We start from the raw sequence: 25,377 nt of genomic DNA, 5'->3' as shown, positions 1-25,377 counted from the left end.
ATAGCTATTAATACAAATAATACCGTAGACTGGTGTGGTTTCTCTATCTGATTACATCTATTTTGTCATTGTCTGCTAGATAAAACAAAATAGGCCTTTCTAACATTGCAGCAGTTTTGTAACACACCCCAAGTACTACAAGCAAAAAGTTTTTTGTTATGAAATAGTTCCACATTTCATTCATACGCACCAGTGTCTCAAGCATGAGAGCGAATAGTAGTATTAAGAAATTTTTATATAAATTTGGAATCGTCTTATTCTTCCATAATATGTGTGACGTCCCTACTTCTTCTCCTTCCTTGTTCTAACAAATGATCTTGTCATCACCAGTTCTGTAGCTACACCTATCATTGTCAAAATTTGTTCGCTGATTAACTTCACTAACCCTGCCAGAATCACCAATTTAGTTATCCCGCGATTATTCTCTAGTTAGGCATTGTTATTTGTTCGTACAACACGTTTTCTGCATTACTTTCGGAATAGAACTTAAGCGGCTGCTAGCCAGGGACTGTACAACTGGTTCTTACTAGTGTAGCAATCTTGCCAAAAATTTTCTGTCAATATTTCATTTTCTTGGATACACTGAGAGGGTAACACGTAATCTTGTCACCTGTTAGTAGTTTCTTTTCATTCTGGTTGTCTGAATCTATGGATTTCGCTTGTAATTACAACAACACTGATCATTCGCAAACCCAATCAATGACTTGAGCAACATGCACAATGCCACCTCAAAAAGCTCTCCATCCTGCTCACTTCCTATTCCCGCCTCGGAGTACCACTGTCCACCACTCCACGTACGTACACACAGGCTTCCTAAGTCATTGTAGCTGCGCAAGTGCAGCGTCGCCTTTTATCTGCGGTATCTGGCAACTGCTGAAATGAACCTATTTCTAACAGGTCGCGGCAAAATATTGCAAATGGTGGTTTGAAAAGTGTTACTTTTAAAGAAAATATCCTTTTACATAAGTTGAACTATGTGCAAGAATGTACCATGAATTTCTTAAATCACAGAGCGTTTGACTCTCATTTAAAAATCAACTCTTTGATGAAGAGCCATTTAGAAGAATTTCGAATACTGAAGATCAGACATTTATGCCAATATTAGAAATTTTACTTTCACATTTGTGTGATATATCTTACACTGTAACACACGCAAAAAAGATCAACATTATATGCGAAATCATAGCTTCTTTTGCAGCTTAGAGACCAATATTATACGTGAAAGTTTTGCTTTTCTTGTAGCAACACTATGTGTGTTAATTTAAACTATTAACTTTCCATTTGTGTGTTCGTGCAACTTAACAGTGATGTTGCTGTTGGCTGACTACATCAAGTGTCCTATGCTCTGAATATCCGGTGTCATCGGCTGGTGAGATCACATGACATGAGCTATGACTGGCTTACAAAACACAATCTCGATTTCAATGATTTGGAAAGCAACATGCGGTGTTTGTTGGAATTCCAGTGTATACTATCGAAATCCGAAAATATACGGTGTACATGTTGCTGCTGCAAATCAAAGATATTTCCAAAACATGTCTTTTTCCCTGAGTCTCGTTTTCTAAAGTACTGGGAAATTCTACGCCCGTGTGTAAAACCATAACCATTCAAATGGTTGATAGGTTTAGCAGTTCCGATGGAAAATATACTGTTACTTAACACAGTAAAAGTGTGTTTTCATCCAGGAGAAAGTGTATTTTTAACTGGGAAATCCAGGGTTAGGAAATAGGGGTGGACAGATCAGATGCACTGCAGTTGTACTTGACCACAAGAAGTGTGGGGCAGGCAGGACTTGTCACCTTTTGGACAATAACACACACAAAAACCGGTCCTCAGGACCCCATTTCTTCCATCCACACAGAGTTGTAGAAAATTCTATGAACCTAGGTCAATCAAGGTCTTGGTATTGCCTGCACGGTACTCTAAACCAAGGCCCACGAGAAAGACAGGCCATGGCACTTACGTCACAAAGGCAGCCCTGAACTCATTCGCTCACTCAGCTCGGCAAACGAAATGCATTTCTAAGCCTGTTAACTTGCCGGTGGGCATGTACATACTAAAGAGAATTGCATCTTCATACTGCAGCAAAATTTAATTTAAGATCAATATTCGATATAAATGGTATAACTGCTTGTTTGTAGCATTTAGTCTCTTCTGCTTAACAGTCCTTATTTCATATAATAAATGGTGCCTTATGCAACTGATAATCATTTTGGCATGATTTTAATTTTATTGTACCCCAGTACAGCTGTAATAATTTGTAAGTTGGCCTATGGACTTCCGATTATTGTAGGACTGATAACAGTAAGACTCTATAATAGCGGGTTCCAGTTGAAGACTTGGAAGGTATCCCTGAGAAATCTCTGGAAGTTTGTCAGAGTTCTAGTTCACATCTCTCCTCCTGCAAAAATCTTCTCTTCTTAGAATTCCATTTAAACAAACTGGATTTTTCTTCCTGTGAATCTTTTCTTACTAAAACTCAAATGCCACTTGAAGAAAAGAGCCTCTGTGACACACGCACGTGCTCGCGCGGGCACGCGCGCAGGCATGCACGCATGCACACTCTCCCTCTCCTCCTGCAGACACTCACCAACACTATCTTGTTGACGTAAAAAGGTAAAGGTGTTATCAACCCACAAAAAATGCTGAGACTGATGGGGATCGGGCCTGAGACCTTTGAATCTGCAGTGTGGCACTTTACCACTGAGCCACTTATGTGTAACAAATGCTTCACGCAAACAGAAAGTAGCAACCCAATTTTGGAAGGAGATCTCACTGAACAGGATTATTTTGGATAACACAGTCTTCACATTTTTAACAATACTTTAAGTCCGCAAGCTTTTTACTTGATAGCTATTTACATCTTTTGAGCTGCAAAAACAAAAAGGGAACATACCTCCAGATAGACAGACGGGTTGCTAAGAGCTGAATGAATGGCCCCACGAGGAGCCCCCACGATGCGTGACTTAACACGCGCGACATCATCGAAAAAGATTACTTCTGCTAAAGGCAATGAGGTCGGGGGTTGTAAGAGTGCCGGAAAAGCATCTTCAGTCAGGTACACCAGGAGTTTTTGTCGAATTGCTTCAAATTTTGACATCGCATCCTCATCATTAGACTGCTGCTCTTTCAGTTCTAAAAGCCGCTGTAAGAGAAAATGGAAAACTCTTTAGCATCTGCTTAAGATCAGGAAAAAACTAGCTTCCAGAGATGTAAATATAAATAATTTTAAGTAGGCAACAATATTTGTTATAATGCATGTCACATACTATGTGATACACAAAAGAAAATTGTGTGTGTTTGTAGCTCAGGCAATAACAACTAGAACATATTGGAAATTAAAAAAAATAACCTTCAGTTTGATGATACAAGCCAACAGTGAAAATGTAACTGAGATGAAAGAAACGTTTTTTAATGATATCGACCATGATGATAATGAAAATGACAATGAAAAACTCTAATTAGCCCTCATTTCCAAGTTAAGGGTGGTGCTCTTAATGATATATTTTATTAGCATTTGTTGTCAATCCCTTCGCACATAGCCTTTGGAATCCCACTGATAGTGGACAGAGTGATGAAGTTCCCGGTAACAACAGCTGTGTGTATTTTGTCACTATTTTTAGCCCAGGCTTGTCGCCACAAGGCGAACAGGAAGAGGAAGGTAGGAGCAGAGCATGTTGCATTTAAACACAGTTTCAGTCTGTTGCAGCTGTGTTCTGTTCGTATGCTGGAGGAATGTGTTACTGGAGTTAATTAGAGAATGTGGTCATTGCATTTCCTGTGATTAATATGCCTCACAAATGCATAACAGTGCTGACAATTTCTGCTACATTTGCAGACAACATCATGTATTAGGAAGGTGTACAGAATGTACTTTGGCTGTGAAATCGGGGACTAGGACAAGCCTTGGGTTCCTCATGTATGTTGTACATCTTGTGTCTCACGTATTCATTCATGCCTGAATTGTAAAAGAGCTTCCATGCTATGTCCATGACCTGGCAAAAACCATAAAAACATGAATGATTTTTACTTTTGTATGACAACTCCATTCACACATAGTATTTCCAAGAAGAAAAAGTCTTCCTTGACATATCCCAACATACCGTTGGCCACACAATCAGTGCCTCATGGAGACGGACTGCCTGTTCCTGTCCCATCTGCTTGTGATAGTGACGAGGCTGGTAGTGAAACCAGTGCTGCACTTAAAAAACCAGTTATTTGAAAGATGATCATTTTGTGTGTAATCATGAGCGTACAGAGATTCACAAAATTACAAGGAGTGAACTTAATGACCTAGTGAGATACATGGAACTGTTGAAAGGTAAAGCTAAACTGTTGGCATAAAGACTACAACAGTAGCATTGTCTTGATAAGACAATAAATGTGACTGCATTCTGAAACCACCATATGCCATTCCTTCCACTTCTCGAAAGTGAAAAGAATTTTGTATTTTTTAGTGATTTACAGGGACTAATGGCAACTATGGCCATTGACTATAAAAGTGATCAGTGGAGGTTGTCCATTCACTCCTCCAAAGTAAATCTCAAGTGTGTACTATTACATAGCGGCAACATGTTTCCATTGATTCTGACTGGGTATGCACCGTACGTGAAAGAAATGAAACAATGGAAAATCCAGAATGGAATGTAGAAATATTAGAGAAGGAAAGTTGCTGCTGACCATATAGCAGAGAATGCTAAGTCGCAATAGGCACAACAGAAAGATTCACAAAAATTATAGTTTTCGGCCATTGAGGCCTTTGTCAACCCCCCCCCCCCCCCCCACACACACACACACACACGCACGCAAACGCAACTTGCACACACGTCGGCAGTCTCAGGCAACTGAAACCACACTGCGAGCAGCAGCACCAGTACTTGTACTTGATGGTAATGACAACTGGTTGGGGGTAAGGAGGAGGGTGGGGTGGGGACGGGGAGGGATAGCATGGTGGAGGTGGCAGACAGTGAAGTGCTGCAGTTTAGACGGCGGGCAGGAGAGAAGGTGGGGAAGGTGGGGGGGCGGGGGGAGAAATAAAAACACAATTAAATGATAGCTGTGCAGTGCTGGAGTTAATGGGAACAGGAAGGGGCCTGGATGGACGAGGACAGTGACTGCCGAAGGCTGAGGCCAGGAGGGTTACGGGAATGCAGATCAGAAAAGCTAGTGTTGATGGGAAGGATCCATATGGCACAGGCTGTGAAGCAGTCACTGAAATGAGGGATATCATGTTTGGCAGTGTGTTCAGCAATAGGGTGGTTCACTTGTTTCTTGGCCACAGTCTGTCAGTGGCCATTCATGTGCAGGGACAGGTTGTTGGTTGTCATGCCTACATAGAATGCAGCACAGTGGTTGCAGCTTAGCTTGTAAATCACATGCTTTTGATGGGATAGGTGATGTTAATGAGCGGTCTGGAGTAGGTGGTGATAGGAGCATGTATGGGACAGGTATTGCATCTAGGTCTATTACAAGGGTAGGAGCCATGAGGTAAGGCAATGGGAGCAGAGGTTGTGTAAGAATGGACAAATATATTGTGTAGGTTCAGTGGATGGCGAAATACCACGGTAAGAGGGGTGGGAAGGATAGTGTACAGGGCATTTCTCATTTCAGGGCACGACAAGAGGTAATCGAAACCTTGCAAAGATTGTAATTCAGTTGGTCCAGTCCTGGATGTTACTGAGTCATGAGGGGAATGCTCCTCGGTGGCCGGTCTGTGGGACTTTGGTAGGTGTCGGGAGACGAAATATAAGGCATGGCAGATATTTTTATTTTTTTTGTGTGTGTACAAGGTTGGGAGTACAATTACGGTCAGTGAAGATTTCAATGAGACCCACAGTGTATTTTGAGAGGGACTGCTCACATTGCAGACGCGACAACCACGGGACCAACTTCCCTGCTCTAATATTGTTACATGAAAGAAAATATGATAATATGAACTTATGAACTAATGAACTAATTGTTATTGCAATTGAACTATAATAAGTTTAAATGGCAGATTTAGGGAGATCTGAAAGTCATAGGAATATTAGTTGGGCTACAAAATGGTAACACCGAATTTCATTGCTTCCTTTGCCTCTGGGATACTGCACCAAAGCACTTCATTATAAAAATGAAGACTGGCCAAAGTGTCCATCACTTGAACCAGGCACTCATATTGTTACGCATGAAGCATTTGTTGTATCCAAGAACATAATTCGCCCTGCTCTTCATATAAAATTTGGCCCAATGAAAAACTTCGTTAGGGCCATTGGCAAAACTGGGGGAGCATTTTTTATTTTATTTATTTTATTTTATTTTTAAAATTCTGCTCTGTTCCTTCTGAACTTTTGCCACATATTAATTCTAAAATTTGAAAATTTGAGTTCAAGTGCTTAAATAATAGTGAAATGAGGTGTCTTCGATCTTTGTGTATACATGAGAAAATTAAAACTAAAAATGGGGTTTAGAGATTAAATCTCACCATCATTAATATAGGCAGACGATAGCTCAACTTTAGGAGAATAGGGAAAGGATGTGGCTATAATCTATTTGAGGATCAATTCCCAGATTTTCTGGAAGTAATTTAGGGAAACAACAGAAAAATTATGTCAGGATGTCAATCACATCTCTCTGTCTGGGTTCGAACAAGATGTTCCACCTATTGTGGCACGAAAATGTTTATTTGTGATGTTGCACCTGACAACCTGGATCTCAAACTTCTCACAGTCATAAAGAATGTCTGCTTCAGTGTGAATGAGGTCACGATGTTCAGCTTATGGAATAGCATACCCACTTTCAAACAGTGTGGCAGATGTGATGGTCAGGAGTAGGTATTTTTCCTGTTTTTGTCAAGAAGAGAATCAGGTTTTGCTTTCTTTATCATTAGGACTATTCAAATCATGCCTGCCGCAAATTTCAGTGACATTTTAAGTTCTCCCCTTGCCACAAGAGACAGTGGACTGTTCTCACATGTAAGACTCTTTTGAGAGCACACACATTTTCAAGAGATGAAGAAGTCTTGAAGAAACTAGCTGATGGATAGTTTTGGAAAATGAAGACAGGAACTGAGAGTAGTGGAAATGAAAAATGCGCCTTATTACTAGAGCACCTTGGATAAAATAAATATTCAGCGCATTACCCGTGAATAATCACTGAACAGTTCACAAAAGAATAATGAATGTGTATATATGGAAAGTAACATACCTTTTTTAGTTCACTTCTACTCAAATTCCCTTCTAGCATATTCACCACTCTCTTTGTAGGACTAGTCTCAGGGGATTCAAAAAGATTAGATCTTTTAGCTGATCCGCTGCAGACATCTCTCTTTGCAGAGCTACCGTACTTTGGACTTCTCAGTGGAGTTTTTCTCGCAGGACTGTTTAAACCACACTTCCTCACTGGAGTGCTCACTGGTGATTTTGATAAACTTCTGGTCTTTGTGGGAGTTGTGAAATTGTTCATCACCAGAGGAGGCCTTCGCTTTGTCGGGCTCTCCATTTCGCCTGGATTCCTTTTCTTCCTGGGACTTTCAAAATCTGCAACCCGCTGGAGGTCTGCGGCAGCACGCTCTAGCATACTGTACAACAGTTCCAGCTTCGAGCTCCAGTGATTTGTCTGGGACTTCTGACAAGACAGACACGCAAGGGCAGAGGCTACAAGAGTCGACAATTCCTGCTGTGACTGCACACGGAGCAGCTGGACACACTGTCTAAAACCAGCCGACTCAGTAACTGGTTGTGACACCGACAGTGAGTACAGCTCGCGAATCTGTAAGGAAGAGAGGAATAAACACATTACTTGCCATTAAGATTTCAAAAGTAACTAAACAGACAAATGTACATCTTCAATCCAAATTTTCACAATGAAAGAGTCACTCAAACAGATTATAGTTTTACAATGTCATTAGTTTCTGGGTGCTACTGTCTTAATTTTATTTTCATAAAATATTACAGATCACCCCCCATGAACCATGGACCTTGCCGTTGGTGGGGAGGCTTGCGTGCCTCAATGATACAGATAGCCGTACCGTAGGTGCAACCACAACGGAGGGGTATCTGTTGAGAGGCCAGACAAACGTGTGGTTCCTGAAGAGGGGCAGCAGCCTTTTCAGTAATTTCAGGGGCAACAGTTTGGATGACTGACTGATCTGGCCCTGTAACACTAACCAAAACGGCCTTGCTGTTATGGTACTGCGAACGGCTGAAAGCAAGGAGAAACTACAGCCATAATTTCTCGAGGGCATGCACCTTTACTGTATGGTTAAATGGCGATGGTGTCCTGTTGGGTAAAATATTCCGGAGGTAAAATAGTACCCCATTCGGATCTCCGAGCAGAGGATTACTCAAGAGAACATCGTTATCAAATGAAAGAAAACTGGCGCTCTATGGATCGGAGTGTGGAATGTCAGATCCCTTAATCGGGCGGGTAGGTTAGAAAATTTAAAAAGGGAAACGGATAGGTTAAAGTTAGATATAGTGTGAATTAGTGAAGTTCGGTGAAAATAGGAACAAGACTTTTGGTCAGGTGAATATAGGGTTATAAATACAAAATCAAATAGGGGTAATGCAAGAGTAGGTTTAATAATGAATAAAAAAAATAGGAGTGCGGGTAAGCTACTACCAACAGCATAGTGAATGCATTATTGTGGCCAAGATAGAGATGAAGCCCAAGCTTACTACAGTAGTACAAGTTTATATGCCAACTAGCTCTGCAGATGATGAAGAAATTGATGAAATGTATGATGAGATAAAATAAATTATTCAGGTAGTGAACGTAGATGAAAATTTAATAGTCATGGGTGACTGGAATTCGACAGTAGGAAAAGGGAGGGAAGGAAACATAGTAGGTGAATATGGATTGGGTGTAAGAAATGAAAGAGGAAGCCGTCTGGTAGAATTTTGCACAGAGCATAACTTAATCATAGCTAACACTTGATTCAAGAATCATAAAAGAAGGTTGTATACATGGAAGAATCCTGGAGATACTAAAAGGTATCAGATAGATTATATAATGGTGAGACAGAGGTTTAGCAACCAGGTTTTAAATTGTAGGACATTTCCAGGGGCAGATGTGGACTCTGACCACAATCTATTGGTTATGAACTGTAAATTAAAACTGAAGAAATTGCAAAAAGGTGAGAATTTAAGGAGATGGGACATGGATAAACTGACAGAACCAGAGGTTGTACAGAGTTTCAGGGAGAGCATAAGGGAACAATTGACAGGAATGGGGGAAAGAAGTACAGTAGAAGAAGAATGGGTAGCTCTGAGGGATGAAGTAGTGAAGGCAGCAAAGTAGGTAAAAATACAAGGGCTAGTAGAAATCCCTGAGTAACAGAAGAGATACTCAATTTAATTGATGAAAGGAGAAAATACAAAAATGCAGTAAGTGAAGCAAGCAAAAAGGAATACAAACATCTCAAAAATGAGATCGACAGGAAGTGCAAAATGGCTAAGCAGGGATCGCTACAGGACAAATGTAAGGATGTAGAGGCTTATCTCATGAGGGGTAAGATAGATACTGCCTACAGGAAAATTCAAGAGACCTTTGGAGAAAAGAGAACCACTTGCATGAATATCACGAGCTCAGATGGAAACCCATTTCTAAGCAAAGAAGGGAAAGCAGAAAGGTGGAAGGAGTACATAGTGGGTCTATACAAGGGTGATGTACTTGACAATATGGATGAGGATGTAGATGAAGATGAAATGGAAGATACGACACTGCGTGAAGAGTTTGACAGAACACTGAAAGACCTGAGTCGAGACAAGGCCCCGAGAGTAGACAACATTCCATTGGAACTACTGACGGCCTTGGGAGAGCCAGTCATTACAAAACTCTACCATCTGGCGAGCAAGATGTACGAGACAGGCGAAATACCCTCAGACTTCAAGAAGAATATAATAATTCCAATACCAAAGAAAGCAGGTGTTGACAGATGTGAAAACTGTCGAACTATCAGTTTAATAAGTCACAGCTGCAAAATACTAACGCGAATTCTTTACAGACGAATGGAAAAACTGGTAGAAATTGACCTCAGAGAGGAGCAGTTTGGATTCCGTAGAAATGTTGGAACACGTGAAGCAATACTGACCTTACGACTTATCTTAGAAGAAAGATTAAGAAAGGAAAACCTATGTTTCTAGCATTTGTAGACTTAGAGAAAGCTTTTGACAATGTTGACTGAAATACTCTCTTTCAAATTCTGAAGGTGGCAGGGGTAAAATACAGGGAGCGAAAGGTCATTTACAATTTGTACAGAAACCAGATGGCAATTATAAGAGTTGAGGGGTATGAAAGGAAAGCAGTGGTTGGGACAGGAGTGAGACAGGGTTGTAGCCTATCCCCGATGTTATTCAACCTGTAATTTGAGCAAGCAGCAAAGGACACAAAAGAAAAGTTAGGAGTAGGTATTAAAATCCATGGAGAAGAAATAAAAACTTTGAGGTTCGCTGATGACAAAGGGCTTGGAAGAGCAGCTGAACGGAATGGACAGTGGCTTGAAAGGAGGGTATAAGATGAACATCAACAAAAACAAAACGAGGATAATGGAATGTAGTCGAATTAAGTCAGGTGATGCTGAGGGAATTAGATTAGGAAATGAGACACTTAAAGTAGTAAAGGAGTTTTGCTATTTGGGAAGCAAAATAACTGATGATGGTCGAAGTAGAGAGGATATAAAATGTAGACTGGCAATGGCATGGAAAGCGTTTCTGAAGAAGAAAAATTTGTTAACATCAAGTATAGATTTAAGTGTCAGGAAGTCGTTTATGAAAGTATTTGTATGGAGTGTAGCCATGTATGGAAGTGAAACATGGACGATAAATAGTTTAGACAAGAAGAGAATAGAAGCTTTCGAAATGTGGTGCTACAGAAGAATGCTGAAGATTAGATGGGTAGATCACATAACTAATGAATAGAATTGGGGAGAAGAGGAACTTGTGGCACAACTTGACTAGAAGAAGGGATCGGTTGGTAGGACATGTTCCGAGACATCGAGGGATCACAAATTTAGCATTGGAGGGCAGCGTGGAGGGTAAAAATCGTAGAGGGAGACCAAGAGATGAATACACTAAGCAGATTCAGAAGGATGTATGCTGCAGTAGGTACTGGGAGATGAAGAAGCTTGCACAGAATAGAGTAGCATGGAGAGCTGCATCAAGCCAGTCTCAGGACTGAAGACAACAACAACAGAATCACTATTAACGAAGTAACAGAGCTTTTGTTAATACGAGGTTAAAATGTCTTCCACTTGCCTTATGCTTATCTCAAGGTTTCTTAGGTCTTCGTGATTACCTATTGATTATCTGAGGGTTACGAGAGCTGGGAAAAGTTCAGCCTGGAAACCATCTTTTATGGAATTCAGTCTGATGGCTTAACTAATTGTAAAAGGGACATTATACTTGTTATTCCACTTTAATTGTACAAACAAGCTGTTAATGACTCCCGTTATAGGAAAAAATTATTCTCTCGTACTGCCTTAGAAGTGACACTAGCAGCATTGTTCCAACAATGACAAAAGTCAATGTATACATTAACAATACAGCAGCAGTATTGTTTCCTCATGTTGTAATTGTTTGTCATCTTCCAAACAATTACATACCAATTGCTATATTTATGAAAATGACAATGTTAAAACAGAAATGCATTATGGTTTGGCTTCGAAAGAAATTAGAAGCAATAAAACAGATTCACAATAGCACGAAATTGTGTTCAAAAGCTAGTGAAAATTGCTTATCACCTCCAGTTGTTGGTGACTGGACAAGAAATAGAAAAAAAAAATATTAAATTTGCACGAAATAAAAGCCCCTTTTTAATGATAAAAAAAAGAAGCAGCTAACTTTCCCGGAAACAGATGAAGCCACCCATGCCTGGTTTCAACAGGACTGTAGTTGATGTATGTTCATTTTGAGTTTCATGATGGTGCCTAAATTTATGTCACATACGGTCGTTTGTTGTTTTTTTATGAGAAAAAGTTAATCACCATGTGAACATTGACTAAAAAGGTGGGAAACACAGTGTGGAGTCCAACTATTAAAATATGCTTTTTTTGTAACTTAAAAATATATAATTTGGATTGTTGTTACTCTGCATGATTATAATATTCACCGAGCGGGGTGGCGCAGTGGTTAGACACTGGACTCGCATTCGGGAGGACGACGGTTCAATCCCTCGTCTGGCCATCCTGATTTAGGTTTTCCGTGATTTCCCTAAATCACTCCAGGAAAATGTCGGGATGGTTCCTCTGAAAGGGCACGGCCGACTTCCTTCCCAATCCTTCCCTAATCCGATGAGACCGATGACCACGCTGTCTGGTCTCCTTCCTCAAACCAACCAACCATTATAATCCAGAATGAGATTTTCATTCTGCAGCGGAGTGTGCGCTGATATGAAACTTCCTGGCAGATTAAAACTGTGTGCCCGACCGAGACTCGAACTCGGGACCTTTGCCTTTCGCGGGCAAGTGCTCTACCAACTGAGCTACCGAAGCACGACTCACGCCCGGTACTCACAGCTTTACTTCTGCCAGTACCTCGTCTCCTACCTTCCAAACTTTACAGAAGCTCTCCTGCGAAACTTGCAGAACTAGCACTCCTGAAAGAAAGGATATAGCGGAGACATGGCTTAGCCACAGCCTAGGGGATGTTTCCAGAATGAGATTTTTCACTCTGCAGCGGGGTGTGCGCTGATATCAATCCTTTCTTTCAGGAGTGCTAGTTCTGCAAGTTTCGCAGGAGAGCTTCTGTAAAGTTTGGAAGGTAGGAGACGAGGTACTGGCAGAAGTAAAGCTGTGAGTACCGGGCGTGAGTCGTGCTTCGGTAGCTCAGTTGGTAGAGCACTTGCCCGCGAAAGGCAAAGGTCCCGAGTTCGAGTCTCGGTCGGGCACACAGTTTTAATCTGCCAGGAAGTTTCAAACCATTATAATATTCAAATAGCATTTCTGGTCAACATTCTCACAAAATACGTTTTATTTTTTGCATAACTAAAGCTTAAAACTAATTTAATTTCAATTTATAGTGGAGTTCCTAGTCACAGATAGGCACAACAAATAGACTTTCACAAAATGAGCTTTTGGCCAACAAGGCTGCCCCCCCCCCCCCCCCCCACACACACACACACACACGACCACAGTCTCTGGCGTCTGAAGCCAGACTCTGACTGTGTCTATAGCCTATTTTTGACAAATGCCTTGTTGGCTGGAAGCTCATTTTGTGAAAGTCTTCTTGTTGTGCCTATCTGTGACAGCATCTCTGTTATATGGTGAGAAGCAACTATCCTTTTCATAATATTGTTCCATTCCATCTTTGACTTTTCACTAATTCCTATTTCATGTTTACATTACATTACATTAAATTAATACTTCTTATTCCACAGATCATGAATACGACAGTTTGTAATGATATCTAACATATCAGTTTAATGCAAGGTTTCCTATACAATGTGATTAATAACTTTCTTTTTTATAATTACTACTTCATATTTAATCATTCATCTAGTGAGTGGAAGAAGCTGTCATTCAGAAATTGTTTTGATTTGTTTTTAAATGCTGCCTGGCTATGTATCACACTTTGAAGGCTATTTGGTAAATGAACTATGACTTTTATGACAGTGTAATTAACCCTTTTTGTGCTAATATCATATGTAACCCAAAATAGAGAAGAACATCCTTTCTTCTAGTGCTGCAGCTATGCACTTTGCTATTGTTTTTGAACTGGGATGGGTTATTATTAACAAGTTTTGTAAGTGAACATATGTATTGTGAAGGTACTGTGAATATCCCTAGTTCCTTAAAAAAATGTGTGCAAGTTGATTTTGGGTGAGCTCCAGCTATTATTTGGATTACACAGTTCTGTGCAATGAATAATATTTCTCTTAATTATGAATTATCCCAAAAATATGAAGCCATATGAAAGTAGTGAATAACAGGCATAGTTAGGCTAATTTACTGGTTTATCACCAAAATTTGCAAATGTTTCAGCAGGTCATCACTGTGTTTCTTCCAATTCAATTTCTCATCAATCAAACACCCAGAAATTTTGAATATTCTGCCCAATAGAAAGAGACTTGTGTTCAAAGCCTATATTTATCAATTAATGTATACTGTGTTTCTCAAAATTTAGTGAGAGTTTATCTGCAGGGAACCACTTAATAATTTTCTGAATTATTTTCAATTTTCCCAGCTAATTCTTGTTTTTTGGGTGTGATTATTATAATACATCACCAACAAAAAGAACTAGCTTTGCATCTCCATGAACATAGAGTGGCAAGTCATTAATATGTGGCAAGTCATTAATATATATTAAGAACAATAATGGACCCAAAACTGGACCCTGTGGGACACTGTCCTTGATACTTACCAGTTAGATGACTCTGCTGATTTTTGCAGATTGTCTGTACTGCTAATTTCAACCTTCAGCATTCTTCCACATAAACATGAATTAAACCATTTGTGCACTGTTCCACACATACCACAATACTTAAGTTTACCTAGAAAAATTTTATGATTCACACAGCCAAAAGTCTTTGAGAGATTACAAAAAATTCAAATGGGTGATGTTTAGTTATTCAGAGCATTTAATATTTGATTAGTGAAAGCATATATAGCATTTTCTGACGAAAAGCATTTCTGAAAACCAAATCAACATTTTGTTAGTGGTGTTGGAGGGAAGGATGCATATGGCACAGGCTGTGAGGCAGTCATTGAGATGAAGGATATCATAGTGATATGTGTAGCTGAAACCACACTGCGAGCATCAGCACCAGTGCATGACGAGAGTGGCGACTGGGTGGGGATAAGGATGATGCTGGGGCGGGGAGGGGGGGGATAATATGGTGGAGTGGCGGACACTGAAGTGTTGCAGTTTAGACTGAGGTCAGGAGAGAAGGTGCAGAGGGGGGAGAGGATAAGTAGTGAAAAGGAGAGAAACAAAAAGAAATTAAAAGATTGGGTATGGCGGTGAAATGACAGTTGTGTAGTGCTGGAATGGGAACATGGAGGGTGCTGGATGGGTGAGGACAGTGACTATCGAAGGTTGAGGCCAGGAGGTTTAGGGGAATGTAGGATGTATTGCAGGGTAAGTTCCCACCTGCGCAATTGAGAAAAGCTGGTGTTGGTGGGAAGGATCCATATGGCACATGCTGTGAAGCAATCACTGAGGTGAGGGATATCATGTTTGGCAGCGTGTTCAGCAACAGGGTGGTCCACTTGTTTTTTGGCCACAGTGTGTCAGTGGCCACTCATGCGGACAGACAGGTTGTTGGTTGTCATGCCTACATAGAATGCAGCACAGTGGTTGCAGCTTAGGTTGTAAATCACATGACTAGTTTCACAGGTAGCCCTGCCTTTGATGGGATAGGTGATGTTAGTGACTGGACTGGAGTAGGTGATGGTAGGAGGATGTATGGGACAGGTCTTGCATCCACGTTTATTACAGGGGTATGACCCATGAGGTAAGGGATTGGGAACAGGGGTTGCGTAAAGATGGACGGGTATATTGCGCAGGTTCGGTGGATGGCGGAATACCGTGATAGGAGGGGTGGGAAGGATAGTGGGCAGGACATTTCTGATTTCAGGGCACAACAAGAGGTAATCAAAAGCCTGGAGGAGAATGTAATTCAGTTGCTCAAGTCCTGAATGGTACTGAGTTACAAGGGGAATGCTCCTCTGTGGCTGGACTGTGGGAATTTGTTAAATTTTTAGGTTCTTTCATGCTGTACAAGATCAGAAATTTACACAGAGCTGCAACTCCATGCAGCTTCAGTTGTGAGCCACAGTTTATCACTGGCGAGCAGTGCCATGCCACACTCTCAGCAACACACGGTTGGACATTTCCAACAGTCGAGATGTGGAGAACTAGCTTGTAATGTAAAAGTTGAACATCCTCTGAATTGAGATAGATTGGGATGATGTGTGGTCTCGTGTTGTCTTGCTGGAAGATTTAGAAACAGCCACATACCCTAATGCATCAGAAATACAAATGCTGCTCTCCAAATTATTGAACCTAAGTGATCCTGTTGTGTACCCAATGGCACCCAATACTGACACGCCAGGGTGGAACTAAGTAAAGAAGGGATATAAGTGTTTTATGTCCTTTCAACACCAAGGTCATTAGAGATGGAGTACGGGCCGGTATTGAGGTAGGACGGAGAAGGTAAACGGCCATTCCCTGCAAACCATCACACTATTTGCCTCGAGTGCTTTAAGGAAAGCACAGAAAATGCAATCAGGATGGCCAGAAGCAGATTGTGCTAGGTGCCATGTCAATATGATGGAGATTAATGCAATCTGGAAGCGTTCTTTCTACTCTGAGGTTTCACACGTGGATACGCCCATACTGACGCTATAAGCAGAGGACTGACTTTTGTGAAAAAAACCACGTAACGCCACTCCCGTGTCCACGGAGTTGTCATTGGGTGCAACACTGTGGCAGTACTTGGGCTGCTGCCACACTGAAAGAGGCTGTAACAACTGTTGCTGGGCTGACAGTCTGCAGCGCTCCAAATGTTGCTTTGTCCATGTGATTATTGGTCTGCAAACAAGCCCACATACTGAAATGCGTGCAATGTGGCCACACGAATAATTTGTACGTCCTTTCAGGTGCTTAGTCACACGGGGCCATTCAGATCCTAGAAGTGTAAGATATGGCCCTCCTGAACTCATCGACTCCGTATTTGCATGGCACGTCACGAGATCTCGACCGATACGAGCAATAGATGATTCTTCTTATCACACAGGGCAGAAAATGATATTCTCATGAACGATCAACATTCAATATGGTCTGATTTTGAAACTTGCCAAGTAATTTTTCCATTTGTACAGAATGTAGATGACACTGCTCCTACCGACATGGTATGGCTGCACTAAAATGCTAATCATTAACAAATTCGAGCAATTTTACATTTGTTCATCACACTGCATTTTTAATCACCTGAAGTTAAGCTTCGATCATTCAAATCTTTACCCTTTCATACACTGGTTGGCTTTGATAAGTTTAAGACATAAGAAAAACAAAAATACGTACAAATTTACATACAAAGGAAAATCAAACAAATACAGTAATACATACTGTTTTTCCAAGGGGAGACGTTGGAAGTGATGATGTGAAGCAGTGCAGACAACGTAATGCTATATGAAAATTCATCAAATGGCATCGAAGACTTTCAATCAGCTTCTTTAACAGATCCTGCAAAACAAAGTATGAGTCTCTTAGAATACAATAATTTCTTCAGACAAACACATTTACTTTTCCTGAGTGATGTGACAGGGCCAACGGCCAATATACATGGAGGAAATTGGCAGTTATGTATCTTAGTCCATAATTATGGAGGGAGTAATAATTATTCAAATTTTCTTGCATTGTGATTTTGTGAAAAGTGGGGAAAGACGCTAGGGAAATTCTAAGGAGCTTATTGTAAATGACCGACAACTCCATTTTTCACTAAATTTAGACAGGTACCTTTATTACATTCCCGTATTACAATGCATATCCAACATGGCGGGATACCCCTGATTTATTTGAAACAAAAAGTCACATTGTTAATATTGAAGATTACCCTGAAATATTGCAAAAATGGGACACTGAAGCTCTCAGGGAAAGACTCGATTGTACGTACTTGGAGGAACGAACCAAAGACAGTAGTCAACTCAACTAAATACATTTATTTATTTGTTTCTAGTGATCATCTAAACTATAAAATGTTCACAAAATCAAACAATGGAAACTCCAGGTAGAAATATCAACAATGCAGGAAAATACAGATTGCTACTTACCATAAAGAAGACATCATAAGTTACAAACGAGCACAATTAATTGTACCTGTCTGCGACTTAACATGTCTTCTTTATGGTAAGTAGCTATCTATCTTTTCCTATAAAAATATTAAGATTTTTATGTAAAATGGATGAAACTGAATTATGAGCTAGCATAAAATACTTAATTTTAGCAGGTTTAAACCAAACAAATGAAAGAAAAGGACTTGGATTTGGAATTAAAAGATATTCCCTCTTTGCTTCTGTCATTAAGAAATGGGCTGCTGAATTTCAGCATAATTATCTGCCCAATGAAGATGTGCAAAAGCATATATGAGTGATGAGATTGTGGCAAAACTTAAATGTTTAACTTCATGGTTGTCAGCTGAAGGTATGGAAGAATGTTAAGGGCAAATTGGTCCATATCCACTGCATTTTACCACAAACATTTGGTCGCGACTCAATGGCTGAAACATTGTTCAAAAATAGTTTCATAACAGTAGATGAAATCACAACACACCTGAGACAAAGCATCAGTCCAAAGAATTCCATCTGCAGGAATAGTCATGGCTACTATTTTCTAGAATTCTTGTAGTATGGTGCTCACAGATTATCTTCAGAAGTGCAAAACCATCACTGGGTATAGTTCAGTATTAGACAATCTGAAGAACGCTAATCAGGCTAAACCTCTGTATCTTGCAAAGAAGAAAGATATTGTCCTTCATAATAATGCACCTTCACACGTCTCAAATCACTGCTGCAATAATAATATCCTTTGTTTGAAGTGTTTCCACATCATATCACATGAAGAGACAGCAGAACAGATGCTTATTGTGGACAAATTTTATTATACTGGGGGCATTAAGAGGATGGAAAGTCATTAGACTAAAGAAATTTTTTTTACAAGATGACAATGCTAAAAAATAATAATGAAAGATAAAACTACAGGTGACATTCTGTCTTTAATTTTGTATTTTCTTCATCAGATCAATAACTTTCTACCCATCCCTCATATACAGTGAAACACAAGTTACAGTTTTCTGAGGATACAGGAAACTAAAACAATTTACAAAGAACAAAAGTAAAAATAGATTATTACAATGCACTCCAGACAATAAGTGAAGAAGTGGTCAAACAGAAGTGGTCAAACAAATGGTTGGCTCAAAATATTACACTACAATGTTCCTTTAGGCTTAGTACTGCTAGTGGTGCAGGTACACCCTGTTTTCCTTTGAACTACAAGCACCTCATGCACCCAGTTACATAGGTAAATCTTAAAATACTACAGGCTCTTTAACATGCTGCCTCACTTCATTAAGGAAAATGAGGTAACACCTAGTGCACTACTGTATAGTGGCCTCACCAGAAGTGACTTGGAAAATACAGGAAATCTATATCTGGGTGAAACAACGCCTTCACTGAATGTGCCTTAGCCACTGCACCAAATCAAGGGTGCAGGAGGAAGAGGTGAGAGATGAGAGATGAGAGGTGAGAGGTGAGAGGAAGAGCTCATGCTCAGTACACTGCAGCTACCATTGCAGAAACTACATGCACAATGTACCAAATACGAGCTGAAAAGCTTTCTTACTGAAATTTGATCTCCAGTGTTATTATGCAAACGTATAATGTAAGAATGTATTGACGCTTGAAGGACGGTTGAACACATTCTCAAATGAACTGCTAAAGCCCTTTCCACTGAGATGAAAGTGGTATTTTGATAATAAATTCTAAAAGGGAGATAAATACCATAACAACAAGAAGGGAAGAGCTCATGAAAGTGGAAAATAAAGAGGCATGAAAAGATGCAATGAAATAAAAGAGCATCAGTCAATGCAACAAAATGATGGAAGCTGAAGAAATGAATTAAAACTTGTGTCATGGCCGGGACTTGAACCCAGGTCTCCTAGTTTACTAGGCAGGAATGCTAGCCATTACACCACCACAGCACAGATGTGAACTGAAGTGTGTGTTAGGGAGGACATTGGACTAGGGTAGTCTGTGCAACAATCTTAGCTACAGAGCTGTGGTGGTGTAACGGCTAGCATTCCTGCCTAGTAAGCAAGGATACCCAGGTTCAAGTTCCAGTCATGGCACAAATCTTAATTTATTTCTTCAGCTTCCATCATTATCATAGATAAAGATGAGACTCAAATGTCTCAAGGAAAATTTAATAATAAGATATAATGCAACAAAACTTTCACACAGCATCTCCTTATTTGAAAAGCAGTAGAAACTGTGCAATTCATATCATGTATTGGTACCCATTATAGCTGTTTGTGACAAAGCAAGTCGCGATCTTTTCACTTCTTCTATTGTTTTGCTATATGCCTTCTTAAAGTCATTTTACTTTCATTTTTGCCTAATTCATTTACATACGTGAGGATTATCTGCAGTTCCATAAGAGAGAAAGGTTGGCCCACAGTCTTAAGGAATATACCACTATATCTAAGTTTGTGCTTAGTTTTGTGTATGTACTCAATTTTCTAATTTATTTTGACTATTCCGAGCTAATATCTTTTGTTATAGGGTAAAAATGGGAACTGTTTCAAGACTTAGATTCTATTGTTGACTTATACACAAATATAGATTCCGTACTAATTCTAAGCATTTGGAAGAAAACCCACTAGGATTCTTAAGGTGTTTATTTGGCACTATTCGAAAACATGTTAACAAAGTCAGCCCTTAATTAATTCCAAAATAATTGCAAGGTTTGTCAAAAGTATTGTTTGTATAACTATATCTTAATTTCATCATTTAAACAAATAATTCAGCCTAACCCTTGTAGTAGAAGAAACTGTTAAAAAGAAGGAATTTTTCTATACATGCAGTTAATTGAATGAGTTATGTTTTAATTTTAATTTCTGTAACTTAAACATTGAAAAATGTATAGTTTCAGTGCCTCTTATTGTGAGGATATATAAAGGCCTGATTTTTGGTCCCAAGACAGTCAGTTCACGGCCGATTTTCAGACGAGGAAACTGTAATGGTTAGAACAACAACAATGCATCAACTTAACCATGAAATAAGTAACACACATAGGCCATATGTTAAACTAATGACAGTTTCTATTCAATAGTGTCAAACGTACCATATTATTCTGCAAGAGCTGTGTGGTTGGGTTTTTACTCCTCATAGATTTTCAACGGTAAATTATCGTAGCAGTATGCTGACGTTTGCCTGCAAACTATTAATTAGACTTATCAAAAGTTAACCAATAGTGAACTGTAAACATAACTGTATAATATTCTGGGGTTGTGAACAGTGAAAGTAAAGAACTTTGAAATGCAACTGTGCAACTGTCGGCTACATCATTTACAGTAGCCAGTGTTGAACTTCCGCCCCATACCCCCATTTTTCAGCCAGTATAACAATGCAGTATGACGACACCAAGGAGTATCAATGAAGGAATAAAGCAGGCGAACATCACACGTTGTTTCTTGTAGAAGATATCAACAAAATGGGAAGCTGATAACATTTAGATTAAAATTTCCAGAACTATGGATAAAGAAAAATTTTGTATCATGATGAAAAATGGTTTATGTGAGAAAATGATAAAATAGGGCAACTCAGTAAGCTGCTTTTGTCTGTTATGTGCGGATGGATATGTGTGTGTGTGTGTGTGGGGGGAGGGGGGGGGGGGCACGCGCCCGCGAGTGTATACCTGTCCCTTTTTCCCCCCAAGGTAATTCTTTCCGCTCCTGGGATTACAATGACTCCTTACCCTCTCCCTTAAAACCCATATCCTTTCGTCTTTCCCTCTCCTTCCCTCTTTCCTGGTGAGGCAACCGTGGGTTGCGAAAGCTTGAAATTTGTGTGCGTGTTTGTGTTTGTTATTGTTTCTATCAACGTACCAATGCTTTCGTTTGGTAAGTTACAGAATCTTTGTTTTTAGAGATCCAAAAGTTTTGTATATGAAAGCTGACATAACAGCAAATGTTTCCCATTTACTACAGTCTTTGTAGTAGAACAAACTTTAGTGACATCCATGTATAATGTTTCTTTATATTAATTACCTGTTTGACATTAACCAGAGTAGATGTTATCAGCCAATTTAGTACAGAGCGCAAGGAGTGTGTAATGTATCTGTGATACTACTACTGTTCAACTGTTGTGAACTGGCTGCGTGGAGAACAAAGACTTATTCACAAGACTTTTTATAATGAGCTTACTATTAGATCATACATAGGATTGCTATTAGATTCAAGCATCATTAGACAGATTTCACATTATCACAAGACGAGCTAATCCTGTCTGTGTATGAAGAATAGGGAAATAATATACAAGCCTGATGAGACTGTGACAGCTGACTAATCAATTTGCATTTTAAGTAAATGACTGTCACGTTTGTTTTTTGTAAGAGTTCTGTGGGAAAGAACTGTTTGTGCATTCATGGCTTACGAACAGAGCATGCAGCATTTTGAATTTGTTGTGAATATTTCCACCCTTCAAAAGGAAAGAGAGACATACCACTAGTCATTACTAAGCAAAAGTATTGTATGGTGTGCACAACATACAATACTTCCTCGTTCACAGAAGGAGTTATAGTCTGTTTCTGCATTATGATACTAATTTACAGTTTGATTATGTAAAACTGTGACATCACTTATTGATACCACCCCACGGACATCTTTAGGTCGGTAATAGAATGGCAAGTTTCCGTCAGACACCGATAATGGTTGTGCGGGATCTGGTGGACCCAATGGTACACGCCCAACAAGCCACGCTTCCAGCGGCTCTGGACTGTGAGTGCCCTCTGCTGCCACGACACAGAACGGCTGGTGGTAGCCACTCAACGCACTAGCACTCGGAGCGTCTTCACTATGATACGATCGCTCATGCTAACGTAAGGGCGCCTCCTCCTGGTTGACAATGTGATAGCTGGACTCTGTTTCTTGGTGCATTATTTGTAATGGGTCTTCATATACTTGGAGAAACACATATTAAGTAAATCTGTTCAGTTTGTTAACTTGTTTGCTAATCATTTCTGCTCCTGTCCAGCTTTCCTATGACGACGGTTGCCGCACCACCCCATAAGCCCACCTTTCCTTACCATTGTGCGTGAAGTTGTACACAGCAAAGAACAGTTAACCTAACAATTCACGAAGAATGTGTAAACTTTGCAGATTACTGTGTGGTAGTTAAGGGTTTCACCACACCGGTTATATACTTTATCAGTAGAAGAATGCAGCCAAGAACTAAACCCTGAGGACTATTGACAGGTGGACTGAAAATTTGTCTAAATACTCCAATACAGTGTGTATAAATGCTTCTGTAATATCTAAAATTATGTAAATTATCTGGTTACCTTAGTCTACCATAAACCTTTATGAATCCACAAAATGATTCCATATGCTGTGTGCTTTAGAAAATTAGAAATTGTGACAAACAGTATCTTTAAATAACTTATTTATGATTCAAATATATCGCTCCTAGGTTTGAAACCTTTTCCATACTCATCAGTTTGCTTTAGGTTCTGCCTAAACTTATTTTTAAGATGGTGTATGTCTATGATTTGTAAATCTGCAAGCTACAGGGAAGACTTCTCTCCCACAAACCCCATTAACAACATGTGGTTTCTTCCCCCTCCTCGAACTTTTTTTTTGCCAATGACCACACTAGCTTATGTGATTATTTCTTCTTTAAGTGTAGTATTTTACACGTTACATGTTCAATATCTATTGCAGATTTAATTTTCTTAGAAAAACACCAATCATTCAGCTAACAAACAAATTATAAACTGAATCATCCTGTATAAACTGTATCATCTCATGTCTAATGACTATGTCGGTGGGACATTAAATCCTTGTCAATTTTCCTTCTTCCTGTATCAGTAGGAACAGGAAAATTTCACAAACATGATAATGTGAAAAAAAGCACAAAAATTAGCCCTTTTTGTCGAAACAATGCAAAATTGGCCATTTTTACCAATAACTGCAAAATTCTGTAATTTGTCCATACAAAAATATTTTAAATCTCAGGACGGTAGTTTACTAATATTCACTGATAGTTATTCAATGTTCAAACTGCATTTTGATTGCTAACTCAAGCCTGAGGTACACGTATAATCTTAAACTGACAGTGCATTTACTGCGTAACAAACTTTGACGTGATGATGAAATTAGTACCAGAATTAGCAAAAACAATATAGAATATGGAAAAAAACACTGAATTTGGCAAATATTAATAACAAATTTGCAAACGTAATAACCAATTTTAAAAGATAACAACAAATCTGTCAAATAATAAACACCGATTTTCGGAGGGGGGGAAGCGAATGCAGCCAAAAAAAAAAAAAAAGGCACCTTATTTGGCCATAAAATAAAACTATTTTTTCCTATCCCTATGTCTCATCACTTTCATAACAATTTAGTGTTATTCAAGTAGAAATAATATTTATTACTGCAGCTTACTCACTCGGAAGCAGGTATCATCCAAAAGAATAGGAGCCCTTTGCTTTGTGGGAAGAGATTCGACATATGCACGCAGAGATGGCAGACGCCTGAGATACTCGAGATCCTCTGCAACTAAGCCAGACACTCGGGAATCCAGTTCTTTATGTGAACAACACAATGAAAACCAGTCCCGGTCAGCATAATGGTCCATCATACAAATCTGTAATAAATAAAACAAAACAATTTAATTTACCAACAAAAATTCACATGTAACAAAAGCCACGGACATAGTTCCTACAGTTCAGACCAAAAATTGACAAATTACTGAATGTAAAAAATGATCCATTGTTTTCATTTCCAAGCAAATATGCCTCAGATACTGCTGTCAAAAGTACATAGGACTTCCCATATGGTCACAGACCATTATTTGAAATGGGAAAATAATCTTCCATTGGTAATTTAACATATTGCAGACAAATAAGTGAATTACACGCATCAAACAATGGAAGATCAAGGATGGAATAATGACAATATTACGTAAAAAGAAGACTGATGTTCACTATATAGTGTAGATAATGAGTTGCAGACAAGCACAACAAAAAGACTGCTAAACAAGTAAGCTTTTGGCCAAAAGTCCTCCTCCTGAATTTGACAACATACACAAATAAGTTCACGGTAAACTCATGCAAATGCAAACACACACACACACACACACACACACACACACACACACACACACACGACAATAGTCTATGGCTGCTGAGACCAGACTGCAAAGCAGCAGTGCATGACAGGAGAAGCAATGTGTGTGGTGGGGATAAGGAGGAGGTTGGGAAAGGGAGGGATACCAGGGAAGGGGTGGGGGATGGTAAAGTGCTGCTTGTGAGAGCAAACAGGGATGAGGTGAGGAGAGGATAGGGCAGCTAGGAGCAGTGGGGAGTTCAAAATAAGGGGAGGGTTGGTGGTTGTTGTGGTGGTGGTGGAGGGGGTGGGGCAGCAGAAAGAAGTAAAAAGACTGTGGGTCAGTTGGTGGAACAGAGGGCAGTGTAGCACTTGAGTGGGAAGAGGGAAGGGGATAGTGACTGTGGCTAACAAAACTTGAGGCAAGGAGGGTTGCAGGAATTTAGGATATATTGCAGGCCATCTTGGGATTACACATCAGCAAGGTAATGCCCACCTGCACAAGGTTAGAGTTTCTACTTCTTGTCTTAGTGCTTGCCAAACCCTACACTAGGCAGCAAGGTCACCAGATCTCTCCCT

At 39.7% G+C, this 25,377-nt stretch overlaps 1 protein-coding gene across 1 annotated transcript in view; it reads right to left on the bottom strand.

Annotated features, from left to right (window-relative positions):
• The window catches only part of LOC126100859 (origin recognition complex subunit 3), a 107,903-nt gene that overhangs the window by 19,755 nt on the left and 62,771 nt on the right, over positions 1-25,377 (bottom strand). Inside the window, exons 8-11 of the mRNA XM_049911527.1 lie at positions 24,140-24,337; positions 17,043-17,159; positions 7,183-7,746; positions 2,897-3,145 (exon numbers count right to left, since the gene is read on the bottom strand). Of these exons, the coding sequence (XP_049767484.1) occupies positions 2,897-3,145; positions 7,183-7,746; positions 17,043-17,159; positions 24,140-24,337 (1,128 nt within the window). The remainder of the gene's footprint in view (positions 1-2,896; positions 3,146-7,182; positions 7,747-17,042; positions 17,160-24,139; positions 24,338-25,377) is intronic.

The sequence above is a fragment of the Schistocerca cancellata genome, chromosome 9, assembly GCF_023864275.1.
Source record: "Schistocerca cancellata isolate TAMUIC-IGC-003103 chromosome 9, iqSchCanc2.1, whole genome shotgun sequence".
NCBI lineage: Eukaryota > Metazoa > Arthropoda > Insecta > Orthoptera > Acrididae > Schistocerca > Schistocerca cancellata.
Note: the sequence above shows the minus strand (reverse complement) of the source record. Positions and strands in the feature narration are given on the sequence as shown.